General features: G+C 52.4%; 7 protein-coding genes across 7 annotated transcripts; 3 read left to right on the forward strand and 4 right to left on the reverse strand.

Annotated features, from left to right (window-relative positions):
- Positions 1-887: 887 nt before the first annotated feature.
- On the forward strand, positions 888-2,658 carry POX9 (Peroxisomal catalase; the record flags this gene model as incomplete). Its single annotated transcript, XM_036646719.1, has 2 exons — positions 888-1,454; positions 1,504-2,658. 2 exons carry the CDS (start codon positions 888-890, stop codon positions 2,656-2,658), a joined length of 1,722 nt encoding a protein of 573 aa, XP_036488477.1.
- A 1,138-nt stretch (positions 2,659-3,796) lies between these two features.
- CGCS363_v014871 (uncharacterized protein) lies at positions 3,797-4,765 on the forward strand (the record flags this gene model as incomplete). Its single annotated transcript, XM_036646720.1, has 1 exon — positions 3,797-4,765. One exon carries the CDS (start codon positions 3,797-3,799, stop codon positions 4,763-4,765), a length of 969 nt encoding a protein of 322 aa, XP_036488478.1.
- A 277-nt stretch (positions 4,766-5,042) lies between these two features.
- Positions 5,043-7,032, reverse strand: smtB-0 (Succinyl-CoA--L-malate CoA-transferase beta subunit; the record flags this gene model as incomplete). The annotated part of the gene is made up of 6 exons (XM_036646721.1): positions 5,043-5,405; positions 5,452-5,530; positions 5,583-5,665; positions 5,721-6,439; positions 6,489-6,700; positions 6,761-7,032. The coding sequence occupies 6 exons, from the start codon at positions 7,030-7,032 to the stop codon at positions 5,043-5,045; spliced, it is 1,728 nt and encodes a 575-aa protein (XP_036488475.1).
- Positions 7,033-7,974: 942 nt separating this feature from the next.
- Positions 7,975-9,160, reverse strand: bio2 (Biotin synthase; the record flags this gene model as incomplete). The annotated part of the gene is made up of 2 exons (XM_036646722.1): positions 7,975-8,901; positions 8,954-9,160. 2 exons carry the CDS (start codon positions 9,158-9,160, stop codon positions 7,975-7,977), a joined length of 1,134 nt encoding a protein of 377 aa, XP_036488476.1.
- Positions 9,161-13,760: 4,600 nt separating this feature from the next.
- Positions 13,761-15,244, reverse strand: asaE-4 (MFS transporter asaE; the record flags this gene model as incomplete). Its single annotated transcript, XM_036646723.1, has 2 exons — positions 13,761-15,066; positions 15,162-15,244. The coding sequence occupies 2 exons, from the start codon at positions 15,242-15,244 to the stop codon at positions 13,761-13,763; spliced, it is 1,389 nt and encodes a 462-aa protein (XP_036488473.1).
- A 626-nt stretch (positions 15,245-15,870) lies between these two features.
- On the reverse strand, positions 15,871-16,821 carry cysK-0 (Cysteine synthase; the record flags this gene model as incomplete). Its single annotated transcript, XM_036646724.1, has 1 exon — positions 15,871-16,821. One exon carries the CDS (start codon positions 16,819-16,821, stop codon positions 15,871-15,873), a length of 951 nt encoding a protein of 316 aa, XP_036488474.1.
- A 2,576-nt stretch (positions 16,822-19,397) lies between these two features.
- Positions 19,398-19,895, forward strand: CGCS363_v014876 (uncharacterized protein; the record flags this gene model as incomplete). Its single annotated transcript, XM_036646725.1, has 1 exon — positions 19,398-19,895. One exon carries the CDS (start codon positions 19,398-19,400, stop codon positions 19,893-19,895), a length of 498 nt encoding a protein of 165 aa, XP_036487969.1.
- Positions 19,896-20,518: the final 623 nt, after the last annotated feature.

Consider the following 20,518-nt stretch of genomic DNA (forward strand, 5'->3'; position numbering starts at 1 on the left):
ATCAAAAGCTCCGGAAGGCCGTTCTAGACCTTCAAAAGATTATCAAACACCGATACCCATCGCCGATGTCATCCCGGAGTGGGTTGCGGCGGGGGTGGGGGCTGTCATCGGTCTTGGCTCGGGCTTCGAGTCCATGACATCAGCGGGCCGTGGCCACCCGTTCGCAGACATCATCGAGCGTGTTCATGCAGATCGGTGGTTTCGCCCCGAATCTGTAGTTTCTATGTCTCTTGAGCATGGAATTTCAGCAATTCCATATTGAAAGATGGAGATTCTGCCGTTGCCCCGGACAGCTCTCCATCGTTTCCAGCTTAGTGGGAATGCCCCCGGCACCTAGCCCTCGTCTTCAAGCTGTCTGCCCCGCAGTGAACGCATCTTCACATCCATTTTCTGACCACGATTTGTGATGAAGAGCCAATGGCCACTGTTACTCAGCCAATGAACGCCGATCAAGTGCTCTTCTGGAACAGGACGCAAGTCCATCGAGTGGTCAAGCTTCCGCTCCAAGCGTCATTGACTTGAGAATCCCGGCTGCCCTAAGGCGCGCCCTAAGGCTCCTTTGGAATAGCTTCCACGCCACAACAACTGCGACAGCACCGCTGTCTCATCGCGGGACCTCACTGTAGTAATATCAAGTCCCTGATTCGTTGCAGCTGCCGGAATGTTTGGACCATGTTCATCTGCGTCATGGCATTGACTTTGATCGTCCCGTCGCCATGGTCGCCACACATAACATAAGACGAGGGCCAAAAGCCCGGCCAGAGGCGGCATGTTTCCAGCCGCGTCTCTTGATATAAGATCACTTCATCGCATAGTGGTATACCCCAATGGATACAGTCCAAAGAATCATCAAACACCCCATCGACGCGGCACAAAAGACGTTCAACATGGGTTCCACCGACACCTCATTCCAGGCCCACGTGGCCAACCAGTTCAGCACCTACGAGAAGGACAGGCGGATGCAGTCCAAGGACGCCATCTACACCACCAGCAACGGCGTTCCTATGCCACACCCGTACGAGACGCAGCGATGCGGCGAGAACGGGCCGTTGCTCTTGCAGGACTTCCACCTGATCGACCTGCTGTCACACTTCGACCGCGAGAGAATCCCGGAGCGTGTCGTTCACGCCAAGGGTAGTGGTGCACACGGCTTCTTCGAGTGCACGAACCCGATTCCCGAGCTCAGCCAGGCCGACATCTTCTCGACCAAGGGCAAGAAGTGCCCCATCACGGTGCGGTTCTCGACGGTCGGAGGAGAGTCTGGCTCGCCTGATCTTCAGCGTGATCCCAGAGGCTTCTCTGTGAAGTTCAGGACGGAGGATGGTAACTGGGATATGGTTGCGAACAACACGCCTGTCTTCTTCCTGAGGGATCCCGCGAAGTTTCCTCATTTCATCCACACGCAGAAGAGGAACCCTCAGACCAACCTCAACCACAATGACGACTCATTTATGGTAAGTTTTACTTGAGTATTCAACAGACTCAGCCACTAATGGTCTTCAGTTCTGGGATTACCTTTCGCAAAACCCCGAGTCTATCCATCAGGTCATGATTCTCATGGGTGACCGCGGCATTCCCGACGGCTACCGCTTCATGCACGGCTATGCAGGACACACTCTCAAGCTCGTCAACAAGGACGGCGACTGGGTCTACGCTCAGATCCACATGAAGTCCCAGCAGGGCACCAAGTTCATCACCCAGGAGGACTCCCTCACCATGTCAGCCGACTACTCCGGAAAGGACCTCTTCGAGGCGATCGAGAAGGGTGATTACCCCAAGTGGTCCGTCGAGGTTCAGACCATGACCCCCAAGCAGGCCGAGGAGGCGTGGGAGAACGACAAGATCAACGTCTTTGACTTGACGCATGTCTGGCCGCAGGGCAAGTACCCACTCAAGAAGATCGGCGAGTTTACCCTCAACGAGAATCCCGTCAACTACTTCGCCGAGGTTGAGCAGGTTGCCTTCAATCCTGCACACATGCCCCCTGGCATTGAGCCCTCAGCCGATCCCGTGTTGCAGTCGCGACTCTTCTCCTATCCAGACACGCATCGCCACCGCATCGGCGTAAACTACCAACAACTCCCCGTTAACGCCCCTCGAAACGGCTTCAACGCGGGCAACTTCCAGCGCGATGGCGCCATGGCTTTCTTCAACCAAGGCGCCAGGCCTAACTACCTCAGCTCCGTAGCGCCCATACAGTTCAAGAGCCGTACTGTCGACTTGGACAAGGCGCATGGCCACTTCACCGGCGAGGCCATCACCTTCCTATCCGAGATCCGACCCGAGGACTTCGTTGCTCCTCGCGCGTTGTGGCAGAAGGTATGGGACGAGCCCGCTCGTGAGCGTTTCATCAACAATGTTACTGGTAAGATGGAGTTGTGCAAGGACCAGGAACCATTGAAGAGGCAGATTGCCATCTTCAGGGAGGTTGACCCCGAGATTGCTGAGAGGCTGGAGAAGAGTACTGGTATCAAGGGGTATGAAGGCATTGCCAACATGAGGTTTAACGGTACCCACAATGGTTTTGCAAAGGATGAGAAGAACAGGTACGCGAACGGCATTAACGTCTCGCAGGGTAAGAGTGTAACAGCCAACAATGGCGCTCCTGTAACAGGGACACATAAGGCCGCGAAGGGTACCAATGGGGTTGGAAAATAAGAGTTTCGTAGCTTAATAATGATGTATTTTCATGTCTTCATCAACATTGATCAATATTTAATGGTGTGCTAGACGTAAGTGTTAGACGTGATGCATGTGCTCGGCGAGTGAGTACATCGGCGGTCACATCGAAGTAGTGATGCATCATCTCCACATCAAAACTCCAGGTCTTCGTTCCAAGAACACAGTCAGGAGGCGACCGCTTAACTGCTTGACCCCAGTGAGGTGAATGATAAATCGAAACAAGCGGCCGAATTGCATTGATTACTTTGACTTTCTCTCCGAAACCCTCCTTAACCGGTGCCAGATTTTGTCTGGCAGCGGGGGGTGACGGTCTCCTGGGATTCAGCCTATACTAATCCGCCCTTAGAGCATTGGAAGCTTCTCATTTCAGAATATCTAGAGATTGAAACGTACCTTCTAGTCTACGATTTGGTCTCGCAAAGCGTCTAGTTGGAGGAAGGATGAGAGAATACGGAAAACTTTTGGGATCACAGCCAGCGTGAAAAGCGACCAGTGTGATGAGCGGGAGCCGGGGGTCGGAGCGGGAGCCGGGGCGATGGAGTATTGGATTACTTAGCTCCTAAGCCCGCTGACATTGACTGCCAGCAGTGTCCTCGAGGTACCTGGTTCTGGTTGAGGTAGCCTAGCAGCGCCAGGTCTTGGACGAAATAAGACCTTCCGTGGTTCTTATTTCGACTTTTTGTTTTTGGTGCATTGTGCGAACATCGCCCTGAGGCAGAAAGCCAACGGTATGTCGTTGCACCGAAACAATTGCGATAGGAATTTGTGTATCATAGCTACTTATGCCTTTGAATACATGCATTATCTACTTCCAAAAAGTGCCGCACATGGCTGTGGGCGGAGTGGGCTGTTGCCTGCAGCCTGGATACCCCAAATGAGGCTGTGTACAGATGTGCAACTTCGGTTGGTCACCCTTGCTTGCCTAACGTGGTCAGAATACAGCCCATTGGAACGCCTTACTCAAAGCCTTATCAATCTACAAGATCTTTTATTTAAGAACTTCAGTTTCTTGTTGTCGCATGGGCAAGGTCCAGATGATCACGCACCAGTGCATACATATCTCATTATACGGGTAGCACACTTCAAGCCTACGATAGCCAACAAACAGCCCAAAATGTCGATTACAGTATCCTCAGTTTTGAGGTCCCTACAGGGGATCGCAAATGCTACGAAGTCCACGGAGGAGGAATTGAATAGGGTTGACTTCAACGTCGCGCTCGCGTCATCAGAACAGAACAACATAGTGAACAAGGCGCATTCAGAGGGTCTTTCCATCGAAGAATGGAACTCGTTAATCGAAGAAACTATGTCAGACCTCGATGAGACGTCTCTCCACATTGCCTCTCTATCTGTCGCAATCGCCTCTGTGCGAGAAAAATGCCGCCAGAATCAACCAGCAACACCGGAAGATCTAGACCGGATATGGACCACTATCCGCGCAGCTCTCACAAGCAAGAATCTCTCCCGAAACCTCTTCACCGCAAACCGCAGCGCTCAAGGCCTGCTGGCCGTTCCTCTCTGCAGCCTGCTCAAAGATGGGAGCATCGACGAGCTCTTCCGTCTACACGTCTGGATGCCTGATGGCAAGCGCGCGAACCCAGACTTCACACTACACTCTCATCAGCCCTTTGCACAGAGCTGGATCCTCGCGGGTGAGGGGCGAGATCACGCCTATCAAGTTGATGCCGTTGAGGATGTGGACGAGGCGACAAACGCGGGGTACGCCCTTGCGTGGAATGATGGAAAGGGGCAGAATGAGACGTACAAGACCCATCAAGCCTATTCCATTGTGCAGAATACAGGAAAGCTGTTCAAGGCCGTCGAGACCTCCACTGAGAAGCATGTACGGAACGATACGTACTCTATTCCTGCAGCTGCTTTTCATACCACAGAAGTAGCGCCTGACCAACTGCATGCAACACTGTTCTTTTTCGACTCTCATAGGGGATTCGTGAAGGACGCCGGGGTATTGGGACCAAAGGACGGGGAGTCATATAAGCAGTTTCGTGATCCCGCTGGGATCACACCTGCTGAGCTGGCCATAGCTGTTGAGGAACTTCGACGCAAAGAGGTAGCTTCCTAATAAGATAATCTCATGGCAAATCCAATTGCTATACGAAAGAAGATAGTGCGTGTGGATTTCCAAGTCGGAGGGTTCCGCTCGATAACTACGTCTGGGACATCCATACGTACGGGATTTGAAACAGTGAAACAAGCGTATTCTTTTGTAATCTCTTGATATCAAGACCTACATGATAGAAACTTTCCTAAAATAACACTTTTGTTATTCTTCAGTTGATTACTCTAACGTGCAAACAACGTGAATTGCCCTTGTGGATTCGTAAAGGACAAGCCCTTTCCTAGTTCTTGACGACTTCAACAGAAAGATCGGCAGGCCAGATCGGCTGGTCAACACCGTTGCCTCTCGTGCCGACATTGAATCTCAAGTCGACAGATTTGTCGGCGTACTGAGCAACAGGCTTGACCACCATGAAAGTACCGTCAACGGCATTTGACCTCCGCGGCTCTAAGAAGTGTTCTTGGAAGAGGGTGTCCATATCATGCTGGTAAAGAAGCTTCCCCACGGCTGGCACCGTATACGGCATAGCATGATAATGCCTGTATACTGGTGAACCATGGCGCTTCCAGAGCTCCTTCCATACCGGCTCCGGGTACTCACCGCAAGAGCGGATGAGCCACTGGGTGTAATAGTTCAACGCAACCTTTGTCGGTCAGCAGATGAAGGGGAGAGATTCCGGGCAGACTCACATCAACGCCATAGCTACCGCCCCTCTCCGCCCGTCTCATCAAGGCGTCCAGAACACCCGCACTGCCACAAATGCTGGCACTATCCAACTATTAGCTCAAGGCATTCCTTTAGATAAGGTAATTCTACTTACCCGTAGTCAGCCACGGGGAAGGCTGGCACCACAGACTCATCATGGCCCATAGCCCGACCATAAGCGGACGAAACGCCGCAGCACTAAGAATCAAAAGTCAGCGCAGTCTCTCACCGAAATATGTTCGTCTCGACTCACCGCGTCGCTAACTTGCTGCCACCCACCACGATTCTTCCAAGGCCCATGCCACCCGTAGCAGTTCTCGCGGAGATGGATAATTCCCCGAGTACGGCCCTTGACCATGTCAAAGATGTCCTCCCGACCGAAACCGTGCTTTTGCATCACACCGGGGCGGTAGCCGTCGACAACGACGTCCGCATCCCGAATGAGGGCCCTCAGTTTCTCCTTGTCTGCCTCATTATTGAGATCCAAATGGCAATTCCACTTGCCCCAGTTGAGGTCCTGGTGAAGGACGGACATGTCGGTAACGTGGGGGGACGTAACGCGCATCACACTAGCCCCGAGCTCAGCGAGGCCGCGGGAGACTGCGGGACCTGCGATGATGCGAGACAAGTCGACGACCTTGAGGCCTGCGAGAGGCCTCTGTGGTGATGAGGGAAGGTGGTCATTCTCAGGCCACCAAGTTCCCGTATGTGACGCATCATTAGCGTTGGCGATCTCGTAGAGTCCAACATGTGCGACCGCTTTGCCTTGCTCGCTGGCAAAGTACTCCTGAGATGACCATGCAATGCACCCCTCATGTTTATTCTTCTCGTTAAGGAGCTCGTCGAGTTCCTTCCAATTGTACTGCGTAACGACCTTCGCAAAGCGCTCGACCACAGCGTCGTACGTGTCGATTGTCTCGCCGTCGGCCGGCATGCCGAGGGTCTTGAGGATTGGGTCGGGATTAATGCCAGCTGCCTCCACGTTAGAGCCGTCTTCATCTCATTGAGATTGCTGACTTACAGTGCATCTGATAGCATTTCCCGTCCTTGGTCTTGTAGATGTTGGTCGCAAGTTGTCTGTGAAGGCTCGCAGAGCATCTATGGAGATCTGTATTGGGAAACATCTTCATCACCTCGGGCAAGAAACCTGCGACTGCCATCGGGGTCTTTTTGCCGTCGTCTCCGATCAAAGAGGCAATCAGGGGCGAAAAGAAGAATAATGCTGCATGATCGCTACCCATTCCAAGTCAGTAAGCTTTTCAGTAGGAATTCACACTATTTGGCCTTACTTACCTGTTAATAGTGACTTCTGCTGGTTGACTGTTGTACTTCTTCATAATCAATCGATTAACCAGTGTCGCCTCGTATGCCTTCAATGCGGCAATGCTTTCCGCGAATTTCCAATTAACGGGAATGCTAGGCCTGCTGGTGCCCTCGAACTTGACATGATGCCCGAGAGACTTTAGATCACTCGGGATGTCCTTCATGAGAGGGTTCTCCAAAATCCCACTGATGAAGGCTGCCTTAGCCTCTTGTGGCACCGAATAGTCTGCAAGAGAGCCCATGATGTCGTGTGATGTCGTCAACTGTGGACTATTACGCTTGCAAATCGCTCTCAGTTTGGTTGGTGGATAATTGAAGGCGAGCTAAAGCTCGGCAGCAAGCTAGCAGGAGCTCATCCATGCTTTATGATGCCACCTCCATGTGCCGAAGCGGAAGGATCGCCTCGTGAGCTCCGAATCGTCTCATCAACGGCGTTAGCTCTCAACAGACTGTCGCTGAATCGTTCCCTCACTTCTATTTTCTGAGGTAAGAGACTCACGGGCCTCGTCCCATACTTCGTAACGGCTTCTTGGAAGACTTCTTCTGTAAGCTAGGACAAATGGTTCGGAGTGCTGCTCTCCCCGGATTGATGGCAGCACATGGCCTGGACTTTAGCATTCCAGAGCGCATTCAAGCGCATGCGCTCAAGAGCTCAATGGAGGTAGTCTGAGTATTTCTCTCTACTTCTCATTGAAGCTGGGTTAAACAGCAGTTCCTTTGCATTGGGCTTCTGCCAACCCCGATGCAAATCATCGGAGTAGCCATAGCTTCGGAAAGCGGCTGTTGCTACGCGAAACTTTTACGTTCGGGATCCTTGACGAGCCCGGATTCCGCCTCAACCATCATTTCAGAGTGTTCTGGCTAGCTCCTGGAAGAAACTGCGTGTCGCAACATGTTTGGGTGTATGCAAAGCTCGGTGTCAACGTGTCGGCTCGTGCGTGGCATCATATCAGACGAAACCTAGACAGCACTCTCGATCCTTCGACAACTGTTGCTAGAAGTGACGTGATCACGTGGCTCTCTACACGACAGATAACGGCTTGCATGTGAAAAGGATCAAAGATTCAGCCTTAGGTATGAGATGCAGTGCGAGAGTCACAGCTGAGCCCACAGGTGGGTCGGTCTCTATCAGTACCCAATCGCTCAGTCTGTCTCATTTATACTTCTGCTCTACCAGTCATTTATCACAGGTTAACCAACTTAACCTCAGCCACGGGCTTCTCAGACTTCTCAAAGCTCTTCATTGGCTCCAGGCCCCAGCGGCCAAACATAGCGCCGTCCTCGTCCCAGTTGTTGCAGTCTGTCGTCAACATCTTCTCTCCCGTGAAGATGGCGTTGGCACCGGCCATAAAGCACAGCGCCTGCTTCTCCTCCGACATCGTTTTCCTTCCAGCGGCAATGCGGATGATGGTGGATGGCATAATGATTCGCGCAGTCGCGATGGTCCTCAACATGCTCGTGAACTGGATCGGTGTCCTGTCACCCAACGGAGTACCCTTAATCGGAACAAGCGCGTTGACTGGGAAGCTCTCTGGGTGCGACGGCAGGGTCGAGACGGTGTGCAATAGTCCGATACGGTCATCCGACGACTCTCCCAATCCAAGGATACCGCCAGAGCAGACGTTGATACCAGCATCACGAACGTGGCTTAGTGTCTTCAGACGCTCATCGTAACTTCTTGTGGAGATGATGGAGGGATAGAACTCGCGACTGGTGTCGACGTTGTGGTTGTACGCTGTCAATCCAGCCTCCTTGAGCTCCTTGGCCTGCTCGGAGTCAATCATGCCGAGCGTGACGCAGACTTCCATTCCCATCTCTCGCACGCCGCTGACCATGGCCTTGATGTTCTTGAGACTGTTCTTGCGGCCACGCATGTCACGCCAAGCGGCGCCCATGCAGAAGCGTGTGCTGCCGTTGTCCCTGGCGGTGCGTGCCGCTGCCAGCACTGACTCGACGCTCTCAACCTTTTTCGCCTTCAGGCCGGTGCCGTCAGAGTAACGGGTGGACTGGGCGCAGTAGGAACAGTCCTCGGTGCAGCCTCCGGTCTTGATGTTCATGAGGGTACAGAGCTGGACCTCAGCGGGGTTGTGGAATCGACGATGGACGGATCCCTGGGCAGAAGAATTGTTAGCAGGGGTTCGAATTCGGGACGAAGTGACATACAGCTTGGAAGGCCAGATCCATCAATGGCTGATAGTAGATGGCGGAGATCTCTTCCCTCGTCCAGTCATGTCTAACTCCCGTTGCATTGACTGCGCGGCGCATGATCTCTTTGGCCTCTGTGGCCCGTTGGGCGGCGCGGAAGCTTGGGTCCTCGACCGGTGGCGGCGGAGCGGGGGCAACGGCGATGGCTTCGGCAACAGATGACATGCATGCCCGGGACACGAGCGGCATCGACCGCCTGCTCATCTGTGAGGAGAAAACATTTCTTTCGAGGGCAGCCCGTCGCAGACCCCGTGTGACGACGTTCCTGGCTACGGCCATTGTGTTGGTTCTCGTTCTGATGATTATCGTGTTTCTGGAATCGACACCTTGATGTACTGGCGTGACTGACGCGTCAGGGATAGAAACACAGAAGCCTCGGTGTTGTTCGGCAATTGGCTTTCCAATGGGAAGATGTACTCCTTAGCCCGGCTGTCACGGTCCGGTTCTCTCCCGTCAATTCTGTACCGCAAAAGCTTGAAGAAAGGTCAAAATCAAGAGCCAGCTGTCAAAGAGCTTCGACTCGGCATTGAGAATGAGGGGTGAGGGGTTTTGTAGCTTCAGGGTTCGCACGTCTCGGGAATCGGTCGATCAGCATCTCATCCCCCCTTGCCAACACCAAGAAAGTGACCGAGTAACCGATCAGGCCCAGCAAGCCAGGCCGGTGCTGGCTGGCTGGCGCTGGAAAGCTAAGCCGGCGGTTAGCTACGGTCGCATGTCTGAGTCAATTCAGGAAGCACTGCTAGGAGGTACACCGGCATGGTAGCTTCGGCCAAGCGGATGTGGCTCCGGGGATTGGTGGAAACGGGTGGAGAGGTTGAGGGATGGAGGTGAGGGGCAAGGGGCAGCGTAGCTGCAGGTCATCCAGAAAAGAAACGATACAATAGGGTAATTCCGCTCGCACAAGCTCTCTCGCGGTCGGCACGTTGATGCCACCGGGTGGAGCTGTGACTCGCTGAGCTGTTACTGTTGACTTTCTGCCCGCCCCCCAAACCCCAACAAAAGTGACCGCGGATCCCGCGAAGAAATTCCCGACTGCTGCTCCCGTCTTAGCGGAAGCGAGGTCTTCATTCGGATCACCGAGTCCATCTTGGTTGAGTCAAAATGAGGATCGCTCCCCAATGTTCAGGTGAGCAGTGAACAGACAGCTTAACAGCGAGCAGCGATGCGTACGTCATGCCCACTCATTCGGATGGAGACTGAGGAGCTCTATCCCTGTCCCGTTGCAGGATAGCTTCAGCAACACGCGGGGCATGTCAAACAATTGAGGGTTCAAATTGGCGTTGAAGACTCTTGGCCAGAGTTGGCTCAACACTTGCATATTCTATTCTTGAAAGAGGCCGAAAGCTTCTGGGTTCCATAATCTACTTGATGAAACATCTACTTATTATTGGAATCTAGAATGCAACTGATGTGGATCAATGAGCACTCCACAAATCGCTCCCACCATATGTTCGTCCCTCCGACAGCCGCGTTTATTCATTCTTAAAGTTGGCAAAATAATCCGCCAACCTGATCTCCTCCTGTGAAAACCCCAAATATTCTTTCCAGGCACCTATGTAATGATAAAAGAAATCTTCATTGTGTTGAGCATGGTGGTATATCCGTAATTCGGCCTTCGACATAGGGATCAACATGGTGCAGTGTCTAAGCTAGACCTCATGACATCTTTTCGATTCGTCTTTGATAGCTACGAATTGGTTGAACAATTACTCTGCCACAGGCTACGGGGACGCACTTGGATTGTTCGTTGTGATTTGAATGCCGGAGCACGTTGTGATTTGAATGCCGGAGCCCGTCTTGGGAGCTGGTGAGCGTGGCTTGAAGGACTATTTGATTGAGTCTCCCCAAACCTTCCCATTAAGGACTGCAGGTGAATTTGAAGAGGCTGATGGAGGGCCCCTTGCCTTTTTAATATTGTGTGGCACAATTTCTTGCTTAGATTTAGGAGGAGCACCCGAAGAGTAGACACTACCTGTGACCGGGTTTCGAAAAGCGAACTTGTTCGTCTCTTGGGCAGCTGAAAAGGCCAGCGGCGCGGTTGCTGAAGTCGAGAGGCCGGGTACAGCTGTTGATGTTCCAAACAGCCCAGTACCTTATGATAAGGTACTTCCGAAACTTCTGCCTTGGGCTTTGGCATCTCCGGGATTCGTCTCGAGGGTAGTTGAACTGTTTGTGGCTGAGTGAAGGGTGCCATGGCTCCGAAATCGTCTAGTGCCGAAGTCGGCGTGGTTGCCGTTCGAGTTTCATGAATGCTCTTTGTTGTAGACCTCAACTTTGCAACAGTTGATCTGGATCGGAAGCGGCGACACACTTCGAGCCCCCGCTTCAGCTGCTTGATAAGTTCCTCGAGCTCAGAGCGATAGCTCCGGACATCATCAGATTACATCGCTATATGTGACACTTCTCCATCAATTATATCATTGACAAGCCTCGGTGTGAAAATTGAAGGGAGGTCTTGGATCAAGCAGTTCTCGATTGCGAGGTTAATGACGTTGTCAGTGAATGTTAGCAAGGCAGACTAAATCAGACAACGTTAGACTTGGCCACGGTATTTGGCTACCAAGTGTGCCAGGCTTACATCGTAAAAGGTTTGCATAGCGTCAAAAAATGACACCTGCCCCATGCCAGTGAGCCGCTGAAGAAACTGTTGAAACATTGGTTTGTTGGCGCGAGATCGTCAAGTTTCCGGCTTGCGGGGTGGGGCGTTTAGCAATCGTCCTTCCCAAAGTCTCCTGGAAATCAGTGTCAAGAGGCAAAGCATACCCCTCCTTGTGTGGCCGCATAATATCTCCAAGTTTGTCTGACAGCAGGTCTTCTTTCTTGGCGAAGAAGGGGTCGACACAAGTGGATAGAAATTACTCGTTGTGCTACTAGAGCCGTACGATCCGACAATCTCAACAGCTGCATGACGATGTCCATATTGACAAAAACGAAAAAAAATGTGTTCCCTGACTAGCAGCTGATTGTTTCTCCAATTGAGAATTCAGGTCTGCCCACGCGACAATTTGAGAGCAAGGGACTTCATCGGTGTAGGTTTGGAGAAGTTCCTCAAGGTATGCAGGTGTCGCCTCTTGCAGTGGGCCGGCATTCGGGCGTCCCATGACAAGTTGAGCAGAGCCAAGTGTGAGTAGAATATGCCGAAGGGCTCGGTTGAGATCTCGCAGCTGAGAACGAAGCTTTTTGTGTGTTCCATCAAGGCCACCGAAGAACGGGGCATCGTGGTGACCCCGAATGCCGTCGCGGGCAAGCTTTTTGAACTTTTCAGCTATGTTGATAAGGTAAGCTCGCATATCTTGCGGCGTGGTCCTCGGTTCTCCCAGCCGACTTAACTCAACTTCACGGTCGGATAGGCTTTCTTGAAGGTCCCCCAACACCATGGGAACACCATTCTTGATGTGGTCGTGGAGCATGCGCCTCAGCTTCACCTCAAGGGCACGTACTTCTCGATCAGGGGCGGGAATTGACGACCAGAGACCTGATTCGAAGAATTCCTCCTCGACAAACTCCCGCGGATCGAGGTCTCCGTCATCCTTGCGGTTGCATAGAACGTGCCAGCCAAGGCCCAAGTTGCTAGCAGCCTCGCGGCTTCGAGCAATTTTCAGATACTCGTTCTCCTCTGGGGATCCTGGATGCATCAAGTCCGGCTTGTCCAAGGGTACGCTGCCTGGAAGGATCATACTTAGCTGCCTCTTGCATGATGGACTGACTTTCCAGTTCGTTTTCGGCAGAGACAACCGCTAGGATGATGCTGTTGGGCTTCTTCATGTAGCTCTCCACCAAATTCATCATGCTCCCCTTATTCTCGGGTGGGTGTGCTGATGCTGCCGTGTGGGAGAGGCCTGGGAGATCGACCAATGTCAAAGGGTATAAGTTCGGGCCTTCGATCTCCAGGCGTAAGACATCCAGAGAGAAATTGCTGCCCAGTTCCGGAAGTCCCATGTGTTTCCCAATCTCTCCTTTGAACTCGTCCATATCTTTCGGGCTGAAATTTGTAAGGTTCAGTGAGTGAGGCGCCTTGATGTTGTCTGCGAACTGAATCGTCGCAGTCACACTTTGGCGGACGCCGCGACGAAGGATCACCTCAGTCGTGAAACGGCCTTTCGCCACGATTCCCGGGAGGCGGGCATTTGCGCCGGCTTCAAGTACACTGGACTTTCCCGAAGATCGATCTCCGATGACAATTATCTCGGGTAGATTGGCGATTTTGCTGAGACCGAAGGGCAAAAGTTTGTCGACGGTGTCGAATAGGACCTTTGTCTCGGCACTGTTCAGCTCGTTCGGAGCAGCAAAGTCGAGAATATCGCTTGCCATTGCTGCAATGCTTCTGGAGAAGAGAGCACCAAAATGTGACCTTGCTTCGGGCCCAATCAAGCTAGCGATGGGCGTTGTGTAGCCACAATCTTGGGCCTGGCGGTGGAGTTTATCAATGGGCGTTGCATGGCAGGGGCACGCGAAGGGATAATGGAAAAGGAGAAGAGTTCTTGCTCGTTGATGAGACCATGAAGTGCTTGAGAAACCGGGCGCGAATCAAAATTATATCAAGAGGAGCATTCTGAAATTTTCAGGACAGGTTTCAATAGTTCTGGTATCAGCAGTTCTTTGCATGGCTTCTCGTAATTCTGCGATATCCCCTTGTAAAAGAGGGGGACGTTGGTTCTTATTGCAATTTGGCAAAGCCAACGTCCACCAGGGTGCATCAGCACGACGCGAGACTCCTCCTGAATTGACGGCTGCCAAATCTTGCGGTCTGGTAGGTAGAAGGTGCTTACAATTTCCATTTCCACCGTTTTTGGCCACCTGCCCGATCCCATGTCACCTCCAGTCTCACCCAAGCCACAGAAGCAGCGGCAGCAAACATTAACCCTCCGACGAGAACCGCCATTCCGAGATAGTCTTCGGAAGTCTTTGTGGCCTCATTGCCCCGAATCAATACGCCGGCCACAGGTGTTCCGATCATAGATGCAATGCCTTGAGCCATGAACATGACCCCGGCGACCCGTGGCAGTTCTCTCATACCAAACAACTCTACCAGCGATGGCGTGAAAAGGCTGACATATGCGCTCGCAAACAAGCCATACAATACTGTGAACGCGATGAAGAGTCCTCTTGCGGTGTGCTCATCATGTTCACCAGATAGAGTGCTCGAGACCCACAGACCCAAGGTCATGACAGCGCTGAGGAGTGTCGTCAGGAAGAAAGAGTTGAGCCGTCCGATTCTGTCCGCGACGAAACCAACGCCAATCTTGCCTATGGCATTGCATGCATTGGCTACGGCAGTCAAGTTCGCACCATCAGAGTCACTGAAGCCCAGGGTTTTGGCATAAGAAACTGTGAAGAAGACCGGTGTGTAGTAGGCTGCGCTCTGGAAGAAGGTTCCAAGAACCTGAGCCACAAACTTTCGCTGCTTGGCAGTCTCCCATGTCGGCAATGGAATACGCCAAAACCCTTTCCGATGGGCGTCCGTCGCCTTCTCCTCGCGCAGGTGGGCAGCCATGGACGGCTCCCAACTAAGGGAAAGCCCAGACATAACAATCAGGAATGCCGACAGGGCACCAGTCATGCGTAGAGTGTTACGGAACCCGATCGTCTTCACGGCTGCTGTTATCGCAGGTGCCCACACAAGACCGCCAACACCAGTGCCAGCAGACACAAAGCCAACAGCAAGACCTCTGTGTTTGTCAAACCATGTTGGCGCAACAGTCATTGAGGGCAAGAATGAGAGAGAACACCCAATACCCAAGAGCAGGCCCTGGGACAGTTCGAAGTGCCAAAGAGCGGTTCCGAAACTTGCCAGCACATGGGCCAACCCAAAGAGAATACCGCCAGTACAGATGGCAAGCTTGGGACCGGAGTTCTTCACCCACGCTACGACAAAGGGTGCTCCCATCATCATGACGGACACCGATACGCTGCCAATGAGGTCTATCTCGGCGTATGTGGCACCGACGAAGGGCGACCCCTCTTCTTGTATCATAGTCTCATAAAGAGCTTGATACACGCCATAGCCAAAGAGCAATCCACCAACTATGAAGTTGATCATGAAAGCAGCGATGAGAATCAAAGCGTAGCGACTGTATTGCGTGTTAGTCCTGAAGGTTCGGGTACCGCAGGGTAATCGCGGCGAAGGGAACAGCAGTCATCGAGGAGTAAATTGACAAGTGCTTACGCTTTGGTGTGTTTGATCTCCTCCTGAGTCTCAACTTGCTCTTCGGCTCTCCCGTTGTTGTCTCCGGTTGACGTAGCACCCATCTTAGTAACGACAGTAATTATTGGTAACGCACTTGAATGAAAAGATTGTATCAAATGAGGCCATGCTCGAAACTGTGTGCAGAGATTGGTAGAGGTTGACTCAATGGTCGCTGTTGATATGCAGAAGTCCAGGTTACAAAGTTGACGATTTGTCGATTACTTTAATAGCCGTTCAGCTTGTTCGAACTCAGCTGTTGACTCACACTCTTCTGATTGGACTTAAACCCACTTGCACTTCGGCTAGATTCATCGGCAGACAAGAGAGCGCAATATTTCCGCCCTGAATATGATCATATCCAGGATTCTTATTCCCGGTCTCAGACAAACTAGTGCCTACTCCTTGCCCGTTTGTGTCAATTGATTTACGCAAGAGCATGCCACATTCGCGCTCTGTTCTGCTGCCCGCGCACCTTGATTTGTATCCCCGTCTCCACCGATTCCAGCAAATCAGCGCTTGTTGCTCTGTGAACCGAAGCGTCCTCTTCTCGGTTCTCTCTAGCTTGCTTAAGCGGGATTGCGTGGCAGATTTTCTACCTCAAAGTTTTTAGTTCAGTCTCAGCGAACCTGAAAGTCGGATCGTGAGGGAGTCACTTCTAAAAAGCATTTTTGATACGTAGTGCCTGTGTTTATTCGTAAAGCGCTCCGCTCATATACTTCAGACCAGTATCGCAAGCAACGGTGACAACAGTCTTGCCAGGCCCAAGTTCCTTCGCCAGCTGGATAGCGGCAACAACGTTCAGCCCAGTTGAGGTTCCAGTGAGTAGGCCCTCCTCTTTGGCAAGTCTTCGGCACATCTTTCGTGCTTCTTCTTCAGAGATACCGCGGGCCTCGTCATAAAGCGACTTATCCAGCAATGGAGGGAAGAATCCTGGGCTGATGCCTTCTACACCATGAGTGCCTCCATGACCCTTGGTGATCACCGGAGACGACTCTGGCTCAAGAACAACGACGCGCGTCTTAGGATCCGACGCCTTCAGTACCGTGGCCGTTCCCATGATCATGCCAGCCCCGCCGGTGGCACCGCAGAAAGCGTCAATGCCTTGCGGGAACTGGGCCGAAAGCTCTTGCCCCAAACTCTTGTACCCCACAATACCATCTGCATTTCTGAACTGGTTGGCGGCGTAATAATGGTTGTCTTCTTCAGCGAGTGTCTTTGCACGCTCCACCATCTTTGGGAAGAGGTCCGGAGTGATTTTGCCTGTTGGGCCATGGACAATGTCGACGTCAGCGCCGAAAGCAGCCATTGTCCGCAGCTTTTCGGCAGCGAAAGCATTTGAGCAGACTGCACGAAAGCCGTATCCCTTGAGAGTGCAAACGAAGGCCAGTGATGAGCCGGTGCTGCCTCCGGTGGCTTCGACAACTGTCATGCCAGGCTTCAGATCACCTCTCCGCTCGGCCTCCTCGACGATGGCTCTCGCCATCCGGTCTTTGTAAGAGCCGGTTGGGTTCAGGTATTCCAGCTTGACGTAGACGTCGGCGCAGCCTTCGGGAACAACTTTGCGGAGACGGACGCATGGTGTTCTGCCTATGACATCCAGAACGCTGTCAACCAGTGATGAAATGGACGACCCGGACATTGTGAATATGGAATTTGAGTGAATGAAACTCGCAAAATATGTAATCTTGACGACGATACTAAGAAGTTTGTAGGTTGCAGACGATGCTTCCAAGGTAGAATTATTACGAATTAGAGAATTGGTGTAAAGAAATTCCCTCTAGTAAGCATTACTTAGCAGTCGGATTTGATGACTCTTGTTGCCAAGTTTGCTCCACATATCCGCCCTTTGGGCATTTTGATTCGCTTGAGTCGTCGATCCTCCGCGGAAATAGAACATCAGTCCCGCAACGACGCCTTTTGATTGACAATTCAATATCCGGACCTTCTTGTACTCAGCATACAACGGTGCTTGTGGATGCATGTCAGACGCCGTGCAGATTTAAACGCCGAGCTCGTAGTGGGATCTAGCATGATGAGATGTCGCCTTGCCTCATCAAGGTCTGGTTCGACTCTCCATACAGAAGACTGGTGAGTGAATTATCTTCTGAACCAAACTTGAACTGTAATCTTGGAGTATTGCAATCGAGTATGGCCTTAAAATGTCTCCTCTTCATTGTCAGTCTCAATGGAGATAAAAGGCCAGAAGAAGGGTCATTCACGCAGATGCCAGCTGCATCCAAACTCAGGTCATGAAGCAAGCATTCGCCTACATCTCGCCCAGAGGAAATCTCCGGACCCGCCGGGTAGATCCGCCACGGGCGTAGTACAGCGCGAGCATATGGTATTTGCATTAGCGTCGCCGTACAAGATACCTCTCGGTACAGTCCACTTTTGGTTGGTGCAGTTTGATGAAAGTGAGTTCACCTAGAGAGGTCTAATTTCACCACCTATGATGCTGGATATCACCAAGGTGGGCGGGACGAGGTGAGGGGTGCATTCCTCGGCTCAATAAAGCGGCTACAGAAAACACACTGAATATCCCGATTATGGTGTGCTCCGGAATTCGGTGTTTATCCCGCAAGCATCTCCTTCTATTGTTTGTTTCCCAATATTGGAGGAGGAAACACGCCGTAGGCATGAGCCGACCCCTGTCCGGAAGCTTCGCGGGCAGCCTCAGTGCCCACCACCGGAACAGCATGAAACCACCATACCCCACAGAACAACTCGGCAACCCGTGCTCTATCTTTGATAAACTACAGAGAAACATCCGGGGAGACGCGAGCCCCGCTTCTTACGATTGGGATTATTGCGACTGAAGGAAGGTCCAGTGCTATCTCGGCGTTCGTTGGAATAAGTGCCGAGTTAAACTCAGCATGCTTTGAGCTCAAGCTCAAGCTGAAAGCTCTGGTAGCTTTGGAGCTAGAAATCATGACATTTGGAATGAAGCTCGAGAAATGTGATAAGCGCGGTCGATTATTTGCTGTCTTGGGCATGGATGATCTGCCATTCAACAGCTCATGCGAGCTTTCAATGGCGACAGGAAAGGTACTCACCCTCCTAGTCATGTCATATCAACTGAGTTCATCCTCGATACAGGAACGATTCAGACCGGTTCACCACATGCAGGACAAAAGCTTACTTAACTTAGGACAGATCGCCAACGCTGTGGCTCAATGATAGCGACATGCAGATCACCCGTAGCATATTCTCTTTCTTTTTCCGACCCCTCGATAATTATAGATACCTGCACGTCGGTTATCCGGATCGCTGTCTGGAAGACTCCCGGACCTATCTGATGATAACGGCGAGTCGGCTCGTGACCATGTAGAAACATCATTGAGCCATGTCGGTGCCGGAGCTGTCAATCAGTGTTGATGAAACCGTCGATCGCCCGTTGTTTGCTGTCGAGTGCCGCAATCCCGAGTTCAGATGGGGAAATTGTCCGGGCTTCACGGGCAGAAAACGACCCTCGGTCTTCAAATTCAACGATAACGAGTGCATTAGATCGAGTGTCCCCCGCTCACTGTGACACGCTTGCGCAAGAGGGATGGCAGAGGAAATCTTCGCCGGCTTCCCGCCCCAGTACGACAGGCTCGCATCACAACAGAGTCCATCCTGTATTTAGCCTCAAACAAGGTTTCTGTCGCTCATCGGAAGTCGAGTTTGAGTTTTACTTACTGCAGGCACTGCAGCCTCACTGGCTCGGGATCAGAGGAGGTGAAACCATCTCCAAAGTGACGCACCGAACATCAGATGGAGTTCCGTGCCGCCACGCATCGCCAAGAATAGGTTTCCTGACTGGGGACTTACAACTACGGCCAATATTTATGGTAGGATCCCCATCTCGGTTCCTTGCCGTCAACCGCCATCCGTCTCACTAGTCTTGTGCTCGACGTGTTTAGCGATCCCGCTAACGCTTCAAGAGCCGACGAGGCTGAGCGCTTCACCACCAAGGCATTGACCAGAAACGGATGACACAAGTCGGATCGTCGGTAACACGGTACGTGGACCATTACTTGGACCTTTCAACACCCTGGATGCTAGTTGACAAATGCTTCGTCTTGTTCTTCTTACTTTTCACACTCATTGAGCAAAGACCTCATCTCAAGCAACGGATGCTAATATCTCACAGTTGTCATTGACAGAAACGTGAAAACAAGATGACTCGTCTTGCTTTGGCCCGTAAGAGGTCGCCTCCGTCCAATCTGATTCTCGATGTTGGTTCTCAACACGAGAGACGACAGGCACCACCGCCTCCTCCTGGGAGACCTGGCCCTCCGCCGCCAAACGCGCCAGGTCCTCCTCCTCCAGGGCCGCCGCCGCCTCCTCCCCTTTCACCTGGACCACCACCGCCGCCCCCGGATGGAGGGCCACCGCCGCCTCCCCCGGATGCCCCTCCTCCACCTCCAGGTACTCCACGAACTCCACGACCTCCTGGAACCCCTCCTCCTCCACCTCCTGAAGGGCCACCTCCTCCACCACCTCCCCCTGAAGGACCGCCGCCGCCGCCGCCTCCTCCTCCTCCGGGACCTCCAGGACCTCCCGGGCCTCCAGGGCCCCCTGGGCCACCTGGACCGCCGCCTCCCCCGCCGCCGCCTCCTCCTGGTCCACCCGGTCCCCCTGGGCCTCCAGGACCGCCTGGTCCTCCACCACCCCCTCCTCCGCCGCCACCTCCTCCTCCACCACCGCCGCCGCCAGTCACTGTTACGATGATACCAAGCTCAGAGGGCCCAAGAACGACAGTGTTTGTTACTGTCACCCCTGCGCCTGTCACAGTAACTGCTGCCTTGGATCTTCCAACTCCTGCCCCTGATTTGAGGAATGATGGTGGTCCTCGAAGACTTCAGCCAACAACGCCAGATCTCGGTCTCAACCAAAGCTTCATAGTCATATCCAGCGAAGCCATTTTCGGTTTCTTGGCTGGAATCGGTAAGTCATGTCTCCTACCATATAACCATGGCGGTTTGCTGATATCATGAAACCTTAGTGGCGACATGGCTTCTTATCGTTGCTGGTCTCGCAATTTGGCGGAAGGCTAAGCGTCGCGCGCGGCGCAAGTTAGACGAGTTTCAGTGAAGAGAGTTAAGGCTCTTCAAATAATGTTCGCGACATCCGTTCCTAATTTGTAATACGGATATCTGTCCTAATGTCACGTATGAGGGCTGTGTACGATAGAATAGGCTGAGGGTATCGTAATTCTACCTAGATTGATCTACATCTGGCCACACGTAGTTGAGCTGATTCATCTGCAAACGAGGCGTTTCCCAAACAAGATAAAGACCGCGAGTACGATACATCAATCAGTCGCAGCGAAGTCCTTCGACGGAGATGCTAGT

Source organism: Colletotrichum siamense (genome assembly GCF_013390195.1).
Source record: "Colletotrichum siamense strain Cg363 chromosome Unknown KSG_Cg363_contig10, whole genome shotgun sequence".
NCBI lineage: Eukaryota > Fungi > Ascomycota > Sordariomycetes > Glomerellales > Glomerellaceae > Colletotrichum > Colletotrichum siamense.